The 20,332-nt window shown below is 42.8% G+C and overlaps 1 protein-coding gene across 1 annotated transcript in view; it reads right to left on the reverse strand.

The window, feature by feature from the left end:
* Window positions 1-20,332, reverse strand: part of LAPTM4B (lysosomal protein transmembrane 4 beta) — a gene marked incomplete at its 3' end in the record, with an annotated part of 365,454 nt that overhangs the window by 104,425 nt on the left and 240,697 nt on the right. The window contains exon 5 of the mRNA XM_086950434.1: window positions 17,509-17,607. Within this exon, the coding sequence (XP_086806560.1) occupies window positions 17,509-17,607 (99 nt within the window). The remainder of the gene's footprint in view (window positions 1-17,508; window positions 17,608-20,332) is intronic.

Consider the following 20,332-nt stretch of genomic DNA (forward strand, 5'->3'; position numbering starts at 1 on the left):
ATTTAGTATTTAGGGGCACCCTGAACCTTCCTTCCTCAGATCCCGATAAGAAAACAAGAAAGAAGATCAAGAAGAAGACCTGCCGTGCAGCTGCTAACAACAGGACAACACCAACTGACTTGGCCCCAGCCCTACCGGCCTGTCGATCCTGGAACCTGTCCCTGCTAAATCCTGGTGACTCCTGCGGACAGAAACCCTGGAAAACCAGGAGGACCTGCCTGACTTGACCCTCTCAAAGACTGGGACTCATATGAGCAGAGGCTCTGCTCCAACAGCAATACCCCTGGTGCCAGCCAGGAACCACGAATCCAGCCCACTCAGCACCCGCCGAGCCCAGCCGTGCCCGAGTGATCCAAGACCACGAGGATGTCCCACCGGCGACTGGGACCTGAAGTCCAGTGCCCAAAGACCCTCCTCGACGACCCAGATGACTCCTCCAGTCTCAGAACCAGGGACCCCCCCAACCGCGGCCAGCAGAGGGTAAGATTTCCCGACAACCAAAGACACCCATGCACCCTGCGCCCCACGGCCCCCTGTGCCCTCCTTTGGGGTACTTACCTCTTCTCCAAAAACCCAACTTACCTCTCGAAGTGGTGATCGCACCTGAAGAATCTCCGTCCCCGAGCCTGCAGCCTTTGTTCACTTTGTAACTTTCCCGTTGGATAACATTGAGCGCCCGATGGCTCAAAAGCACCCTGCAACTAGCCGCCTGAGTGCCGCTGGAAGTGCAACTACTACCCTACTCTACTTCCCCACTTGCCCTGAGTAAGTGACCAGGGGCTCAACTCCCACAGCCGCCTGGCCTGCTTGCTTGCCGCCACCAACCAAAGGCCCCCTACCCTCCAATGGATTGCATTGGGCCTACCCTCTGTGCACCCGGCTGCCCTTGTGCCGCTAAGGATGTAAACACTGTACCTTTCCGACCCTGGGTGACCCCTGAGTCTATGCCCAGAAACTTAACCTCACCAGTCGAGTACTCACCTGAAAGCCGATAACTCACTTTCCTTCTATAGGCTAACATTGACTGGATTTTACTGAAATTTCTTTTAAGTGTGGAGTTTTGAAACTTTAAAATATTCCTCTAAAATCAACCGAATAACGATTTCCGAAATACTCACCTGGGATCAGAAGAGAAGCGAGTGCTGTACTTTCTAGCTAAGTACTGAACCTCAAAAGTAATTCTAACTGTACTTACCAGTTACCTGCATTTTCTTCCTTAGGAAACCATTGACTGTTTTTCTCTGAAATTTCTTCTTAGAGTCGATTTTTGCAAATTACAAATATTTTTTAAAAATCGTACCAACTACTGAAATGTAAATACTTACCTGTCTTAGGTAGAGGCCCCAGTGCTGAACCTAGGAGTCCAGTACTGGATTACAAAAGTAACGAGAACCTACTTTACCTGTGACATGAATTTCCTTCCATAGGATAACATTGCTAGTTTTTCACTGAAACGTTTCTAAGTGTCAACTTTGAAAATACATTCATATTCTTTAAAAATTACAACTGTAGCCAAAACGCTTTTACTTAACTGTTTACAGCTTAGGTCGCAGGACTGAATCCAGGATCCAGTCCTGTGGTGAGAAAAGTAATCTTGAAAATAATCAATTCCATTTATGTAGAAAAACCCATTGAGCTCAATGTTAAATTGTGTTTAGAATTGTGTTGCCTATTGCAACCCCAGTAACTATTGTACTTACCAAGTCTTTTGCCTTTCTGCAAAAGTAGTTACCTACAGTCACTCATATTGAGAAAAGTATATTTTGATACCTGTTGGTTCTAAAATAAAACAACTATATCTTGTGATATAAAAACAATTGGCCTAGAGTTCAGTTCTTGAGTGTGTGAAACCTTTTGCTGACTGAGTGTGTGCAACAAATGCTTTACACTGCCCTCTGATACTGCCTTACTGCTCGACCAAGCTACCACTTTAGAGAGTAAGGTCAGATCTGACTTTAACCTCTGTCATATCTCTGGAGATTGGGGTCTCTATACACACTGTACCTTACTTTGGTCCAGTATATATAGAGCCACTTTCTTACAAGTGTATCCTAAAAGTCAACAATGTAATAAAGAATGTCTGCTACAACTTGTGTCTTCTGCAATGGGGGCTCTCTGATACTCTTTATTGCAGTGGATAGCACTGGTCATAACAGAGGTCAAGTGTTGCATTCGCTATTGCAATTTGAAGTACATGGCTCTATAGCCAATAAAATGACTAAACTGCAGTAAGTGCAAAACCACTGACTGGTCTCATCTTGGGGGTAAGGAGATCAGACCACTGTACCACCGCCTTGACTGCACAATACGGGCTTGTGACTAAAGAAAGATCAAGCTTCAAAGTACTCTACTTAGTTTACAAGATCTTGCACTGTTGTATGGAGTTTTAGATTCCGAATGAATTTTCCCAATTCATGCCCTTATATAGGTACAATTCACGTTGCCCTTATATAGGCATAGAAATCAAGCCCTTATTAAGGCATAACCCATGCAACCCAAATACAGGCATGGCTACTTCCATCCGTTCACCAAACGTCACAACGATTTCTTAGAAAACCAGCTTAAGCCGTTAGGGACTTTCCCTTGCTTGAATATTGATTTCTCCAAGAACTCAGTTAGTTTTACAATGAACATCTATTCCTTAGGGGTTCATTCATGACGTTCATATGCCCGACTTTACGTCAAACATGGCATTCCTAAACACCTTCAAGGTATAAATATACCTTCACTTGCTATAGCAAAGCACGGTGGTTCGGAGCACTTCGACGACCTACTTGCCCGACGCAGCTCACTACAGCTAGTGCCGAAGGAAGCCGACTCTCCAGCTGACGCACTGATCAGGACGCTGATCAGGACGCTGCTCTCCTCTGCTGAGAAATCCAGCTCCAGTGTTTCTGACGCCCCTTGCGGGATGTTGGGAAATCGAGTCCCGAGACAGAGATACCAGACCTCCTTCATTCTATGATATGGAGCTGATTAGAACCTAGAGAAACCTTTGGTAGATTCTTGGCAAAAAACTAAACCTATGCTAAAGACCATACTTACTTCTTCACTCGTACTACACCTAGGTTAGGTACATTTGGGTAGGCGTATTTTAAAAGCACCAGTTGAGTATTTTAGCCTGGTATTTATGTATGTATTTTTATATGACTTAGAAACCATACAATGCTATTACAGTATTATTTTATAATACTATTCTCGCCGTACGCATTATACTTTGCATTCTGTCTAACGATTGTAGCAGTTCACCTCTCTTGCATGCGAAAGAAGATTGTTCAATAAACCTTTTATTGATAGCGCCTGTCTCACTATTTCTCTACAAACTCTGTAGAAACGCGGTTGTCAGAAACTAATCCCTTCTTGTGAATTCGAGAATGTTTCTAGTGACCTCTGAGCTAGCTGGCACTCACAATTAAGTTTAGTATATTCGATAGAGACCTACTGACCTAAGTCCTACGTCATATCTATAGGATATATTATTCCAATGGGCAGAACCTATTGGGAATTATAGAAACTACACTACATGGCGCCCAACGTTTGGTAAGGCACTAATTTAATGGTAGATACTAAAGTAACTCAGTCGTGCTTTTCTTGGAGACCCCTTTTTCCGTAATACTCCAATAGACGTCTGGAGTGGGTAAAGGGATAATATCCGCCAAAGCTGAGTAGGACGAAAATACTTTGTATTAGCTTTTTGGTTTGTTCAATGTTGAAGGATACAGTGTTCCAAAATATTGTGCACCGTATCTTTCTTTCCTTGAAACTTGCTTTGCAAACTTTCAGTCAACAAAATGGCCGACGAAGTACTTCCTGGGGCCAGTGGAGCTGCGGCTGACCGAGCTGATGCAGCTTTTAACATATCAGGTTTCCAAAAAACCGACGAGGATGCTATAAGCATACCTCTAAATTTAAGGAAAGCCATCACTATAAAACTTATAAAAAATGGCCTATCAGCGAGAGGTGGTAGGGCAGTTTTTGTGATAGAGGCACATGAATATCACCAGACAGAGGTATTCGATTCATGGATAGTCTTACCTGAAGCAGATCCAAGAACACATGTTTCACTTCTACAAAGAAGATGAACCACCAGCGGAATATATTCCTTCCGAGGATATTGAAATTCCATTCACCTACCAAGAGCATATGCTCTGGTTTAAAGGCGCCCTAAAACATATAAATCACTTTACCAGGCTCGTCCACTAGGTAGACCAGGAGCAACATGGCCGGTTTAAGCCAGCTATACTCCGCATCTTGAAATTAATGAAATGACAGATGTGGAACTACGAGCTCAACTCAAGGAGCTAATAAAAATGTATAGACAATTGGTTCAATATGGCATGCGTACTCTTACAGTCCAACCATCAATAATGATTCTACAGCATTCCCCCCACCAGGGGAACACAAATAAAATGACACCACAGACTCTACATTCGGTTGTTGGTAAATTACCCACGAAACGGGAACAAATTCCATTCTGGATAGCTCAAAAACAAGGCAGTATTTCCTAATACTACCCCTCATGAGAAACACAGAATTTTAACAATCTGTTTACCATTGGGGATCGCACCACATCTGGAGGACTGCAACACTTGAGGTATAGTCTTTGCTGCAATTTGCACTACAACACACGGTGTTCGTCTATGGCGGTAATACCAGACGTCCTGAAATAGATTCAAAATGAATACGGGACAGAGCCTCCATTAAATCTAGGTATGAAATTACTGATTTCAAACAGGTCTCAACAATAATATTAGCCAATATCAAAGGTGAAGCAGCATCCGAGGCAATCCGCTAAAAGTTAAGGGAATTTGAGCAACCACAAGAACTGGCCAGAACAATTGAAAAATCCTATGAAGAATTAGGCAGAGACAGTTTGGGTGGGAAACCAGTGAAACCCCAACTGTCTGAAGGTCCTGAAAAGGTCTTTACTAAAAACACTCCTACTCCTGTTATGTTATGTTATATTTATTTTTATATAGCGCACGGCTACTCAAAAAGAGTGTCCCGGCGCTTTTAATGATGAGACCTGCTCAGGATAACACAACACAGAGATAAAAACAGAATGAAAAGCAGAATCCTATTAAATAGAAGTAGGAAAATAGCAAACAAACTTCTAAAGAGACGCGTTCTCAATATAGAGGTAGGTCTCCTCAAAAGGAGCCCTCTGAAAGGAGGTATAACCTCAGGAATAGGGATAATTTGAGAAAACCTGATAGGTATCAATATACTGATACACATTCCTCTCGTACCTTTCAGACTTCGTCACAGAAATCCGAAAGAAGAGGACGGTCAGAAAACAAGGAAGAACACATGAAGTCCAAAGACGATCAGCATGTTCAGAAAAACAAGAAACCTCAATTCAACAAAAAGAAGATAGCAGGTCTAAAAATCAGACATGCAGAGGATCTTGAGGACACAACTCAAGAACGGGGAATGGGCTCAGACAATGTTGGACAGCGCAGCAGAAGTCACCATAGCTTGCAAGAACTTGAAGGATCATCTGAAGACAGTGGACTTGAATGAATTCATTCAAATTGAAACTGCAGATACCAGGGTTAATACTCCGGATTGAGGGGGACATACCAAGAAAAGTGAGAGCCCTCTTTTGGGGGCGATTTTCTAAGGGTTATGACATTCTTCTAGCTGTACAAGACTGGCCACCACAATTTGTCAGGGAGTGCCCACATGGCGAAGACATCATTATGCCAGCCTTATCCAACCACATTCCAATTCATTTAAAATATACCTATGCCAGGAAATGGGCAGTAGCCAAGCTCCTGCATTATATAAAAATCATGTAGGATGGGATGAGGATTCTCCTCACCATAAAATCCAGTTGAAAAATCAACCAACTGCACAAAGGCAGTACTAAGTTAAGCAAGAAGCTAAAAATAATGTAAGGTAGATATTAGATCAACTTGAATACCAAGGGGTGATTGAAACATGCACCTCGTCAATGAACAATCCTTTGTTTCCTGTCTCCAAACCAGACAATACATATTGTCTAGTTTGGGACTACAGACATTTAAACTCTTGTTCAAAACTTTTGCAGTACAAAATGCACACAGTGCAGCATTAATGAATAACATTGTGCATAAAAAATATAAAACCACATTAGATATTTCTAACGTTTTTTTCTGTCATTGCACCAGAAAGTAGGTATTTGACAGCTTTCTCAACTATGGGGACACAGCGTCAATTCTGTCATCTCCCACAGGGATTCAAGAATAGTCCTGAGTTATTTTCAGTGAGAGTAAAGAGTTACTACAAACTTATTATGACGAAGCCTTGTCATATGTCGATGACATCTATCTGACAGATGATGACTTGGATAGGCACTTGAATAGGGTGAATACAATTATATTGGGATTCACCTCTGAAGGGTACAAATTCAATACAAAAAATCTAGAATTGCCCATTTAAACATCCTCTTTCTAGGATATGAACTTTCAAGTGAAGGCAAAAGCCTGGCAGCAAACTTTCTAGAGAAATGTGCGCTGCTCTAACCTCCAAAAACACAGAAAAACTTAGTCGATTCTAGGTTTCCTGAATTTCGGAACAACATACCTTGTAAACTACGCAGAAAGGGTTAAACCTCTCTACGAATTAATCAAACCTGATTTCAGAACAGTTAATTGGACACAAAAACACACAGAAATTTTGCGTTCATTACAAACAGACATGTTAACAACAAAACATTTGCAAACACATGTAAACGTACGCAACTTAGTGATCCGAATCATTCTAGGCAAATGCGTATTCACGTACTTAACTTGTAACAAAGGTGAAAAAGTACCAATAGCTTACAAATCGCATTTGTACATACAAGCAGATATTAAATTCACTTCAACAGAAATAATTCTGACAGCGGTTCAAACTGCAGTAGCAATTGAGAGAGCCCTCGCACAGGGTAAACGCATTTTGGTCGTTACACCTGTACCTGCCTTAGAGGCAGTGACAAAAAAAGCGAGCATTCCAAATGCTAAAGCTTTACATCCAAGATGGATACAATGGGTTAATTCTCTTGCTGCAACAGACATTGTGGAGTGGTGTGGCTCACTGGTTAGAGGCGGCAGACCCGTAAGCAGAGAACGGCCCGGGACCAGGGTTCAATCCCCGACGCGGCAGGGTCGTGGACCAGGGTCAAACGGACTCGATAATTCTCGCCTCGGTGCCTACTCTAACCAGGGAACACACTCGGCAACTCTGGGCATTAAGCTTGCCTCATCTCTACAACGGCCCCCCACAGACGCCGGGGATGCCTGGTTTCACCTTGGAGATACCCAGAAAGGGACCATCTCACAGGGAAAACCGGGACGGGTTCCCCAGCGGTCTTCAGCGCCAGGATACTCCTTGGAGTCACAGTGCACTTTACAAGTACACCCACATTTACATTTACATTTACATTGAATACGTTTTTGACACATATTTGAAAACACAAGCATTTCTACAATACGAACAAGAATGTCCTAATGTACGGAAGTGAACAAGCCTATAGTGCGGCGTGCACGATCGTTAAAGGTTGCTGGCGCAATGGCAAATTCCGACCAATGGTCACCAAAACACAATCTCTAGGAGATTGTATAGCTCAGCGAGCTGAACTACAAGCATTCAAGATAGCACTTGAAAATACAGATCGCAAATTCCCCACACTCATAATGTGCGATTCGTATTATTGTGTTCAATCTTACAATGAATACTTGCAAAGCTGGATTCAAAATGGTTACAAAGATGCAAAAATGGCACAATCAAACATAAACTGTTTTAGGAACAAGTAGTTCAGTTACAAAAAGGACTACAAAACACTCACGTGATACATACGCTGAGTCATCAACGTGATGGCGTTCACGTTGAAGGGAATTCATTGGCTGATGAAGCCGTGAAGGTAGCTGTGCAAACGAATTCCGTAGCTGCAATCACTCGTTCAAAAAAGAAAACAGACAGCGAAATAATGCTAGCTGTCAATGCCACAAGCAAAGGCAGCTGTGCAGCGTTACCTAATAAGTTTCCACTCAAATACTCATATATAATTGATGCAAACTCCGTTCCTTTTGCTCGAATCCCTGTAGAGGGGGATAGGGTAATTCCAAACAGGAAACGTAGAGTAGCTTTGATACACGAAGCACATTTGAGAGAGGGTCTGATACATCAGGGGATCTCTAAGTCTATACTAGAATTAGAAGAGATGTACTGGTGGCCAGGAATGAATGCACACATTCACACATTTGTAATTAACTGCAGAGACAGCAACAGAGATTGCAGCACAGAATGCAGACAGATACCCCACTACAGCTTAGCCAGCCCAGTACAGACACCATTGTTAGACAGCATTAGACTTTCTACACGCAGACGTCCCTGTGGACAAATGCGGTCCCAGAAATATTAAGACAAGATTCATTTGGATGTGGCCTCAGCGATTTGCGAGTCTTTATCGGCACATACGCAGTCGGCACGCTACATTCTGACCAGAGTCCTGCTTTTAGCTCTCAAGCTTACAAGGAGGCCATGGCCAAATTGGGCGTTGCATTGCGGTACTCTAGTCATTCCATCCTGAGGGAAATTCGGTAGTGGAGAGAAAAAAACGGGACATAAAGCAATCTATAACAGCTAGGGTATTAGGCTCAGGTGGCGGGTGGGTCAAACATCCAATAAGTGTCCAACATAGTCTTAACAATCTGCCAAGAAGTTCTCTAGGGGGTATCACTCCATATGAAGTTCTGTTTGGGACCAGAATGTTATTATCGGACCTCGATTGTCAGACTTCAGTGGTAGACCTAAAACCCTTCGATATCAAAGACCGTTTGGCTATTTTACAGGCCTTAAATGAAATAAGAACGAAACAAAGTAACATGTTCCTGAAGCCTACCACCACTGAAGAAAAAACAACCGTCCCAGCAAGGCCTGTCTGGATTCCTAAGCTTTGGGATCTAGTCAGAGAGAAGATCGCGGACAAGAAGGAATTTGGGCCTTCTTACAGACAACCAATACCTGTTCTAGGAATCCACGGATGAAGAACAGTATTACTGCCGCCCTTTGCTGGTAAAAAGGTGAACAGGTTTGTGTCCATCAACCTGATAAAACCACATTATGTGACCAATCTTAAGCAGTAGGCCAAGTGGACTCCGCCAATGTAGCAGACGCCCGAATCTAGCTACTATCTAAGAAGTTCAAACTGAGAGACTCATCACCTTTGAAGAATCTGCAGTGCGAAATGAAGGTCTACGCAACAAAGGCATGGAACTTGTACCTCTTGAGACCCAAATAACAGTTTGTCAAGAAACACCTGTCTACAACGAAGTAGCATCTGTCTACACAAACGTAACAAGTGATCCTGTGGTTCCAGAGATTTCAAAGAAATCCTGATGCAATCCCTACAATTGCCAGAACTGCCTCTGGCATTTTCATTAACTTTGATACGTTTTCCGAGGATCCCAGCGAACCCGAAACGACGCCAGTAAAAACGAATTTGAAAGAACAAGCAACAGACTTTTTTCATCACTTGGAAAAGACTTATCTGGTTTCACCATGGATTGAACTTTGGATTATGTTGGGTGTGCTTTTTCTTTTACTTTGGTTGACTCTGGTAATAACTTTAGGAATGCTGATAAATGGAAGATATGTCAAAAAGGACTTAGCAAGTAAGAACATCAACTTACTACTCAAGCCACACAAAAGCAACTCATCGTGAACAAAGAGACTTGTCCTCAGTGAACATCACAGCTGTTCCTATACCAGGGGGTACAGCTTGGGACAGAACTGATTATGACATTTTTGGCCCTGCGGAACTGTTGAAGATTCCACACCAGTTCAACATTTCCTTGAATGACTTTGTTTCATCTAGTACCTTTTCTGATGATTGGGACTTCGAGACTGTTATTAATATGATGTCAGACTTAGAAATGTCTGCTGTATTTACAAATCATGAATACTTAGAAGGTTCATCAGATTATGAACAAATGTATTGTTATAATCACTATGGTCATCATTTATTGCACTAATCTGCAAACCCTAGAAATGTATTGATGTATAACTAATGGGAACATTGTCCTATGCCACCAAAGGGTAGCTCAAAAACATTTATTGGAAAATGTCCATACTTTTCAGGTTTTAATGTATCCAATCAAGAATCATTTTACTTTAAAAAATTTAATGAGACAGGAATGAAAAGAATATTGACGAATACCATGCAAATTTATTCTGCAGCCTTTTATGCTCAGCTGTCTTCACTGGGTTTCCACCTTTGGAAAGACAATATTGAGACAAAAACTATCTGGGGCACACAAGATTGGCAAGTGCAGGGGATAGAAGCTTTATTTAGAGCCTGCATCCTCCCTGAACAAATAATGTTTTGGAATGACACTGTCCAACAGACATCTTGTCTTGGGTTAGCCAAGATAAAAGACCTAAACAATCCGTTCATACCAACACCGACACGTGCTAGTGATAACACTTCAGAGGGGGAGGTCGACGTACATACTATTTTGCATCACAACAGAACAGATCCAGATTGGAAAAAAATGGTTGATCTGGCCCACAGACACAAACAACTGTCAAGATAGATTCCTGAACAAAACACAGGGGTTCACATTCACTAGGCCAGATCCAAGATATGTTCAGAGACAGCATCCAGGAATAGTAACAACATACAGTGTAGGGAAACTGTGCCTTGAATGGTTACAAAGATCTACACTCAAGGATGTAAAACAACATTTATCTTTACTTAAAGATGGCGCTGATCTTAGGGAATTCCTCCAAGGACCAGGAAAACCGCGTCATAAACGTTTTATATATGCCGGTATCTATGCTGCTTATAATGAAGCATGGAAGCTTACACAACCAGAGACTACAGAAAGAATACGAGAAATTGATCGTATTAATTTAGAGAAAACTCTCTCTGTGGTTGACAATGGGTGAACGACTCTGTCGTCCAGGATATATTATTTTTACAGCATAATATCTTCTGCCATAGATATCATAGAACAGGACTTGGTCATGTTGCAACATGGTCAGTCGCTTTTGGCCGCCATAAGTGTGGCAGGGTATGCTCAGACGTGAGTATCTTGCTCACTTTGTCACGATTCAAGCAAGCCGGGCTGAAGACGTCTGGAATGCCAGAACCCAGTCCTCGGAAGCTTGTTTCCGGTCCAGGGAAGACATGGCTTGGCAGTTTGGGCTGGACTGTTCCCATGAGGCACAGGGTCAGACTGATTTGCATATAGCCATGTCTGAACTGGGGTGGCAGAGTGGGCTAAAGAACAGTGATGGATTAAACCCAGATCTTTTGACTGGGTGTGAGTGTTTGATTGATTCAGATGCTCCGTCCATCACCACCCCCTGCTGTACCGCTTTGGGCCGCCATAAGTGTGGCAGGGTATGCTCAGACGTGAGTCCCTTGCTCACTTTGCCACTGGATTCAAGCAAGCCGGGCTGAAGACGGCTGGAATGCAAGAAACCGGTCCTCGGAAGCTTGTTTCCGGTCCAGGGAAGACATGGCTCGGCAGTCCGGGCTGGACTGATCCCATGAGGCACAGAGTCAGACTGATTTGCATATAGCCATGTCTGAACTTGGGTGGCAGAGTGGGCTAAAGAACGGTGATGGATTAAACCCAGATCTTTTGACTGGGTGTGAGTGTTTGATTGATTCAGATGCTCAGTCCATCACCACCCCCTTTTGTACCACTTTTGGCCACCATAAGTGTGGCAGGGTATGCTCAGACGTGAGTCCCTTGCTCACTTTGCCACTGGATTCAAGCAAGCCGGGCTGAAGACGGCTGGAATGCCAGAAACCGGTCCTCGGACCTTGTTTCCGGTCCAGGGAAGACATGGCTTGGCAGTTCGGGCTGGACTGTTCCCATGAGGCACAGGGTCAGACTGATTTGCATATAGCCATGTCTGAAGTGGGGTGGCAGAGTGGGCTAAAGAACGATGATGGATTAAACCCAGATCTTTTGACTTGGTATGAGTGTTTGATTGATTCAGATGCTCCGTCCATCACCACCCCCTTTTGTACCCCTTTTGGCCGCTATAAGTGTGGCAGGGTATGCTCAGACGTGAGTCCCTTGCTCACTTTGCCACTGGATTCAAGCAAGCCGGGCTGAAGACGGCTGGAATGCCAGAAACCGGTCCTCGGAAGCTTGTTTCCGGTCCAGGGAAGACATGGCTTGGCAGTTCGGGCTGGACTGTTCCCATGAGGCACAGGGTCAGACTGATTTGCATATAGCCATGTCTGAACTGGGGTGGCAGAGTGGGCTAAAGAACGGTGATGGATTAAACCCAGATCTTTTGACTGGGTGTGAGTGTTTGATTGATTCAGATGCTCCGTCCATCACCACCCCCTTTTGTACCACTTTAGCTGCCATAAGTGTGGCAGGGTGCGCTCAGACGTGAGTCCCTTGCTCACTTTGCCACTGGATTCAAGCAAGCCGGGCTGAAGACGGCTGGAATGCCAGAAACTGGTCCTCGGAAGCTTGTTTCCGGTCCAGGGAAGACATGGCTTAGCAGTTCTGGCTGGACTGTTCCCATGAGGCACAGGGTCAGACTGATTTGCATATAGCCATGTCTGAACTGGGGTGGCAGAGTGGGCTAAAGAACGGTGATGGATTAAACCCAGATCTTTAGACTGGCTGTGAGTGTTTGATTGATTCAGATGCTCCGTCCATCACCACCCCCTTTTGTACCACTTTTGGCCGCCATAAGTGTGGCAGGGTATGCTCAGACGTGAGTCCCTTGCTCACTTTGCCACTGGATTCAAGCAAGCCGGGCTGAAGATGGCTGGAATGCCAGAAACCGGTCCTCGGAAGCTTGTTTCCGGTCCAGGGAAGACATGGCTTGGCAGCTCAGGCTGGACTGTTCCCATGAGGCACAGGGTCCGACTGATTTGCATATACCCATGTCTGAACTGGGGTGGCAGAGTGGGCTAAAGAACGGTGATGGATTAAACCCAGATCTTTTGACTGGGTGGGAGTGTTTGATTGATTCAGATGCTCCGTCCATCACCACCCCCTTTTGTACCGCAATTATGTGCTATCATGCTGGACGTTACAAAACTTACGTTCAGGCTATGTGCCTTGGCGTTTAATCAATACTACGTCACTGTTTTCAGAATTCAATCTCACTGATAAACAGATCAAACTGGCACAGAGGGGAGCAGACGATATTGAAAAACTGGAAAGATTGCAATTTACTGTCGCTAAAAAAACAGCCACAGAATGGATTATACATGGAAGAATCACTCTGCCTGTTACAATTTTCCATTTTCAATATTGCCTAAAACACATACCATATACAAAAGGGTGAGCGACCCAATATACCCTTGCGGGCTTGGGCAAGGTTTGTAGAAAAAATGGCCAGCAAGGGATTTTGTTTTTTGAGATCTTTACAGCACCTTTAGGACTTGTTATTTAATCACAGTACCTAAGCAAGAATTCAATCCGTGGCTGTTAAATTCAATTAGAATAAGCATAGGATGTTACCACACTAACATCACGATAGAGCATGAATGCTCAATAAAACAAGGAACCAGGGTTTATTGTCTGAAAGTTATTATTAAACTTCAAGGCAAAATATCTGTACAAAAACAATGAATGATCATAAAACACAGGGTGCATACATGGATATACAATAAGGATATTCAAGGCCTAGGTTGCTTTTCCTTGGACATATCCAAATAAAAGTCCAGACTGCTGCGTCACAGTGGTTGATTGGTTGTAACCCAAAGTCAGAAGAAAATCAAAAGATTTTGATTTTCTTCTGACTTTGGGTTACAACCAATCAACCACTGTGACGCAGCAGTCTGGACTGTTATTTGGATATGTCCAAGGAAAAGCAACCTAGGCCTTGAATATCCTTATTGTATATCCATGTATGCACCCTGTGTTTTATGATCATTCATTGTTTTTGTACAGATATTTTGCCTTGAAGTTTAATAATAACTTTCAGACAATAAACCCTGGTTCCTTGTTTTATTGAGCATTCATGCTCTATCGTGATGTTAGTGTGGTAACATCCTATGCTTATTCTAATTGAATTTAACAGCCACGGATTGAATTCTTGCTTAGGTACTGTGATTAAATAACAAGTCCTAAAGGTGCTGTAAAGATCTCAAAAAACAAAATCCCTTGCTGGCCATTTTTTCATAAAACACATACCAGCAGGCACATATGAAAGGTTGGGTAAAGAATACATCAAGACATCCTGGGAATTACCGTACACACACAGATGTTGGAGTGGGGGAAGAGAGGTGTTTCTTAGTGGTAAAAACTGTGAAAACGCACTAAGCGGTTCTTTCCTTTGTCAGGGTATTAATTTACACGGGCCTGCCTACCACCTGCAAGGTTCTACAGCTGCGGTGATTGATCCACTTTTTGGACAACTTTCAAATGGAAGTTATATTATGTTGAACGATCACAGCTGCTGTGGCATGTTGCCAGGTTTACCCTATCTAGTAACTGTGTAAGCCAGGGTCACTTGCTGTATGCAAGTATTGTTTCCAACAACCAAGACAGCCTGGGAGTCGCCTCTATGGCCTTCACTGAACATCTCTTCTATACGAAGTGATACTTTAAGCAGAATGAAAGCCATTCTTTTACAGAAAACTGTGCCACTGACCTCGGCCAAAGAAACCTATGATCTGCAAATCGCAAGTACTTCTGCAGAAATACATGCCCTCTTAACTACAAATTGCCCTATGCATTTCTCGGAAATGTTACGTCGTATCTTAAACATGTCTGATACGAGTGGTATTGTACATGTATTTAAGACAGTATTTTCTGGACTGTTAGCACCTTTTGAAGCAGTCCTAGGAATATTTCCAAACTTCATGCACTCAGTGTTTGGCGGATTGCCTCTCATTTTGGGACTCACTGCAGGGATACTATTTTTGCTCCTCCTGCTACGATATGGCTAGCCAATTCACAAGCGACACCCAGTTCACCATGGAGACAACTCTACTGGCAATGAAGTGTCATGAGAGCATCGTCCAAATTTTGGGACTACCTCGTCTAAGAGAATTAAATACCACATGGTTTCTATCATTCAGACCAATTTGTCAAGATTGCATCTTACCTGTTCTACGCTGCCTGCTATGCAGAGAAGAATGCATGCTAGACACATGTCTGGCACTCCCATCAGTCATGCCAACGGATGTTGATACTTTGCTTGAACCAGTAATGGCCCATGAACTGTGTTGTCCTGAGCGGCTACCAATTCTGATGACGGCATTCATTGAGATCTCACAGACGCAAAATGCTGATGGTGAGGTACGAGAGGATACAGGCACACAGGTATCATCCACTACGAACATTGCTAATGCGACCAATGCTGACGGCGATGCTTCACATCTATGTGCGGTTGATCTTCTTAACGAGGTAATCCAACTCTCACCTACTATGGTAGACACATTCTTTACAGACTTAGAAGATTTGATGTTTTCTCCAAACAATAACATTGACTTTTGATTTGGCACACAGTGTTCTGAGAGACTCTGAATTCGACCTTAATTTTTTCAAAACAAAGTTCTAACTTTGGAACTCTTTTTTCTACGATCATTAAAATTTTTCCAAATTTGTATTTTTCATTTTTTGGCACAAAGTAATCTGCTTAAAGTAGAGTTATTCATAGAGAACTAGAATTCTTTGAAAAACCTCCAGAGACAATATTTGACCTTGTCCTCATACCAACAGTTATATGTAATATGACATGAAATGGTTTCAGCACCTTTTTCTTCTGTATTTACGAGCCATTTCATAAATGTATTTTCGTGATTCATTCGAACAGCATTTACAAATGTCATCTTTATGCTTAGAATGGAACATTGCTTTGAATGCGTACAGCACCAATGCGCTTTTGTGTACAACCAGTACCATTGCATTTTTATGTGTTTTGGGTGGGTTTTAACACATCATGTTTAGATATGTGTAATGTGTTTAGAACTTAGTAATGTCATACATAAGAAAGTGGAGTGGGTGTTGTATGGCGTTTTAGATTCCAAATGGATTTTCCCGATTCATGCCCTTTTATAGGTACAATTCACGTTGCACTTATATAGGCATAGAAATCAAGCCCTTATTTAGGCATAGCCCATGCAATCCAAATACAGGCATGGCTACTTCCATCTGTTCACCAAACGTCACAACGATTTCTTGGAAAACCAGCTTAAGCCGTTAGGGACTTCCCCTTGCTTGAATATTGATTTCTCCAAGAACTCAGTTAGTTTTACAATGAACATCTATTCCGTAGGGGTTCATTCATGACGTTCAAATGCCCAACTTTACGTCAAACATGGCATTCCTAAACACCTGCAAGGTATAAATATACCTTCACTTGCTATAGCAAAGCACAGTGGTTCGGGGCACTTCGACGACCTACTTGCCAGACGCAGCTCACTACAGCAAGTGCCGAAGGAAGCCGACTCTCCAGCTGACGCACGGATCAGGACGCTGCCCTTCTCTGCTGAAAAATGCAGCTCCAGTGTTTCTGACTCCCCTTGCAGGGAGTATGGAAATCGAGTCCCGAGACAGAGATACAAGACCTCCTTCATTCTAAGGTATGGAGCTGATTAGAACTTACAGAAACCTTTGGTAGATTCTCGGCAAAAAACGAAGCCTATGCTAAAGACCATACTTACTTCTTCCCTCGTACTAGTCCTAGATTTAGGTTAGGTATATTAGGGTAGGCGTATTTTAGAAGCACCAGTTGAGTATTTTAGCCTGTGTTATATATGTATGTATTTTCATATGGCTTGGAAACCATACAATGCTATTACAGTTTTATTTTTTAATACTGTTCTCGATGTACGCATTATACTTTGCATTCTATCTAACGATTGTAGCAGTTCACCTCTCTTGCATGAGAAAGAAGACTGTTCAATAAACCTTTTATTAAAAACGCCTGTCTCACTATTTCTCTATAAACTCTGTAGAAACGAAGCATGCACAATTGACTGAGGGGAATACTTATCTATTGTTTCCACCACTCTGAAGATAGTTATTCCAGTCCTAGGGAAACAAAGTTGTCATGTTTTTGCGGTTGTCAGAAACTAATCCATTCTTGTGAATTCAAGAAAGTTTCTAGGGACCTCTGAGCTAGCTGGCACTCACAATTAAGTTTAGTATATTCGATAGAGACCTACTGACCAAAGTCACATGTCATATCTATAGGATATATTATTCCAATGCGCAGAGCCTATTGGGAATATAGGAACTACACTACAGCACGGCTGTGCACCCAACTACATTAATGTAATATGCACACATTATGAACCAACAAGGAGCATTGGGTTGGTCTTTCACCTTTGTAACTTCTAACTCCCCCACACTTGTGCTTAAAAAAAGCATTGTACCACACTAAACAAATTACAAAAAATGTGAAATCCAAAATGAAAAGCATCTACATTGCACTTAATATTCCCTCCTATCCCCCAAATTCACGGATACCTTCCTTGGAGACACTATTAATGTAAGGGATGGATGTTGTGGACTGAAAGGAGTGTGTTTTAAAATTAAGTCTCACCTTGACAGCCAGGATGATGCTTATAAAGAGGAGAATGACGACAACTACACAGGCTGGATTCACTGACAAGATCTCTTCCTTGTACGGGAAATTATCAGGCTGAAAAACAGAAGATTGTAGGTTATTCAATGGAGCTGGTCATTATCAGTCAAGTTTCCTTCGCTATACAGACTTTGCATGATTTATGATACACAGTTTTAAAGTATGCTGCTCATAGAAGTTCAAGACTTTAGAAAACCATGATTCAATTTTTTTTCTAGTAGGACATGCAGTGTTGACCAAATCAATTCAATGTGCAATCACACAGACAGACACACTTTAAATAATAATCACAGCTTGGCACAAAAGCAGTCAGCTTTCACTTAAAGCAAGATGCACAGTATCGGGAGAAAGAGGAAGATGGCGGCCGGCTAAGACGCTCGGTCGGGAGCTCCGTGCTCACCGAATCATAATTTGATGCATAACCCGCTTTCCACTCACGTCACTACCAAAGAGACTCGTGGTTACGAAAACAACAGTTAATGCGATCTACCTGGTGATCCCTGGAGTATCTAATTCGGATCCGGTATGCAAAATCTTCCTCACTGGAGTACCTCCGGATCTAGCAGGTCCTCGTACGTTGGAACCTGGGCGGCGGCGCAGGACGCAAGCAGAAACTGACGGAAATAATAGGAAGAATTCCCTTCCTGTTCCGGGGTAAATGCAGCAGCAGTAGCAGTAGACACATACACAACGGCAGTAACCTGGAGACAGTGACGCCTAACCTAGTGGGCTCGCTACATCACCGAACAGCGAAAGGAGGACACGACGGAGCCGCTGTAAAAGACTACGACTTTGACAACAGCCACAGATTTAGAGGTCCGGGCTCAGAGAAGGCAGCAGCGAACGAGGCTGACAAAAGGAAGCGACCAGAAAGGGGGCTCCAGCTATCATCCAAAATAGAAACGAGACACTTAGGACCCCAGCAGGAGACTCATTGCAGGAGAACGGACTATACGCCCATGATTAAGGTACAGGGGGGAAAAGAGGGCAGGGGGTTGCCGCACTGGACCTGATTGCCGGGTGCAAACAAATTAATTTTGCAGAGGGTGGTGGAGAGGCGGTGAGAGAAGCCGACTGGGCAAAGAATGAGACAGTAACCATAGCTACTCCCATAGCTGCTACTCAGGAAACTAGAAGAGCTGAGGGGGGTTGAGACACTCAAATCGTGATAGCACCTGAGATAATGACTGAGAGTGGGAGTAGAGTTAGTTCCTCCTACTGCCTCAGAAATAGACAATTCTCCAAACAAAACTTCCTTCCGCCCTTAAAACAGATCGTGGCCCCCAGGAGCACAAAAAGAAAACAGAGAGGATCCCCCAACCTTGAAAACCTACCAGCCCTGGCTAAGGCGGAAGAAGATCATACCACAGCTATTTCCCAAAGGGCAGATGCTACACAGTCAATGTATTTAGTTACTCTATTAAAAAATGAGCTAAACAATAGCCTTAGTCAAAAAGCAGCTCAGACTTACAGTGCTCATAGGAGAGATATTTATGAAAATGGGGAAAAAGTGGGTAGACAACTGGCACTACACACCCGGCAAAGAAATGTCTCCAATCAGATAAAACTAATAACAGATAATGGTAAATCATATACGCACTCGCAGGCAGATGAGATCACTTCGCTATTCCAGCAATACTATCAGAATCTATATACTGAAGACTCTACCCCTCTGACAAATACAGAATATGAGTTTCTGAATAATTTTCTTAATAATATTGAGGGCATAAAAGGATTAGATGATACTACACGCCAGGATCTGGAAAGAGAAATCACCCTAGATGAGGTATTACTATCTCTAACCTCACTTGCATCGGGTAAAGCAGCCGGTCCTGATAAACTACCTATAGACCTATATAAAATTCTGAGCTCTCAGTTGGGACCACTACTTCATGATCTTTTTTTAGGTATTCAATGGAACGGGGTATCCCCGGATTCCTGGAATAATACAAATATAATTGTCTTCCCCAAAAAAGAGATATCACCTCAGCAATTAACGTCATACCGTCCCATATCTTTAATCAATGCGGATTCTAAATTATATGCCAAAGTGTTAGCCACGAGACTCAGTGGTGTTATTGAGCAAATCGTCTCCCCGTGGCAACATGGCTTTGTTCCTGGCAAAGGAACAACGGACCATACATCTAGGGTAATTGCCTTGTTTGATGCCATGACGGTCACGGGGGGCCGAATGTCAATGATACTATTAGATGCCGAGAAGGCTTTTGATCGCGTCTCGTGGAAATTCCTTTGGGCAATTATGCAACTAAACAATTTCGGCCCCAAATTTATTAAGGCGATAAGATCAATCAATGTATCTATCTCCCAAAGCTAAAGTTCAATTGATGGGGTCTGAATCAGACGATATTAGTATAACTAGAGGTACGAGGCAAGGGTGTCCTTGCTCCCCCTTATTATTTGCCCTATATATTAATCCTTTAATTTTGAAACTTATTGAGAGCGTATTAGCATATGCTGATGATATCGCGGTCTTAACATCGAACCCGATTGAGGCTATGGAGGAAATTGAGAATATAACTACAGAATATGGCATTTATTCTGGATACTCTTTAAACAAAAGGAAGACAATTGTATTATGTACTGACAACATCGATTATAATGATCAAAGAAGAGCTGCAAACGCTACTTATCTAGGAATTGTCATTGCTCCCACTGTTAAAACCATAATTAACCATAACTTCATCCCACTGATTCAAAATATTACAAAAGATTTAGATAGAGTAAATGGGCTCCACTTGTCTATTATAGGGCGAGTTAATTT

Source organism: Lissotriton vulgaris, unplaced genomic scaffold, assembly GCF_964263255.1.
Source record: "Lissotriton vulgaris unplaced genomic scaffold, aLisVul1.2 SCAFFOLD_923, whole genome shotgun sequence".
NCBI lineage: Eukaryota > Metazoa > Chordata > Amphibia > Caudata > Salamandridae > Lissotriton > Lissotriton vulgaris.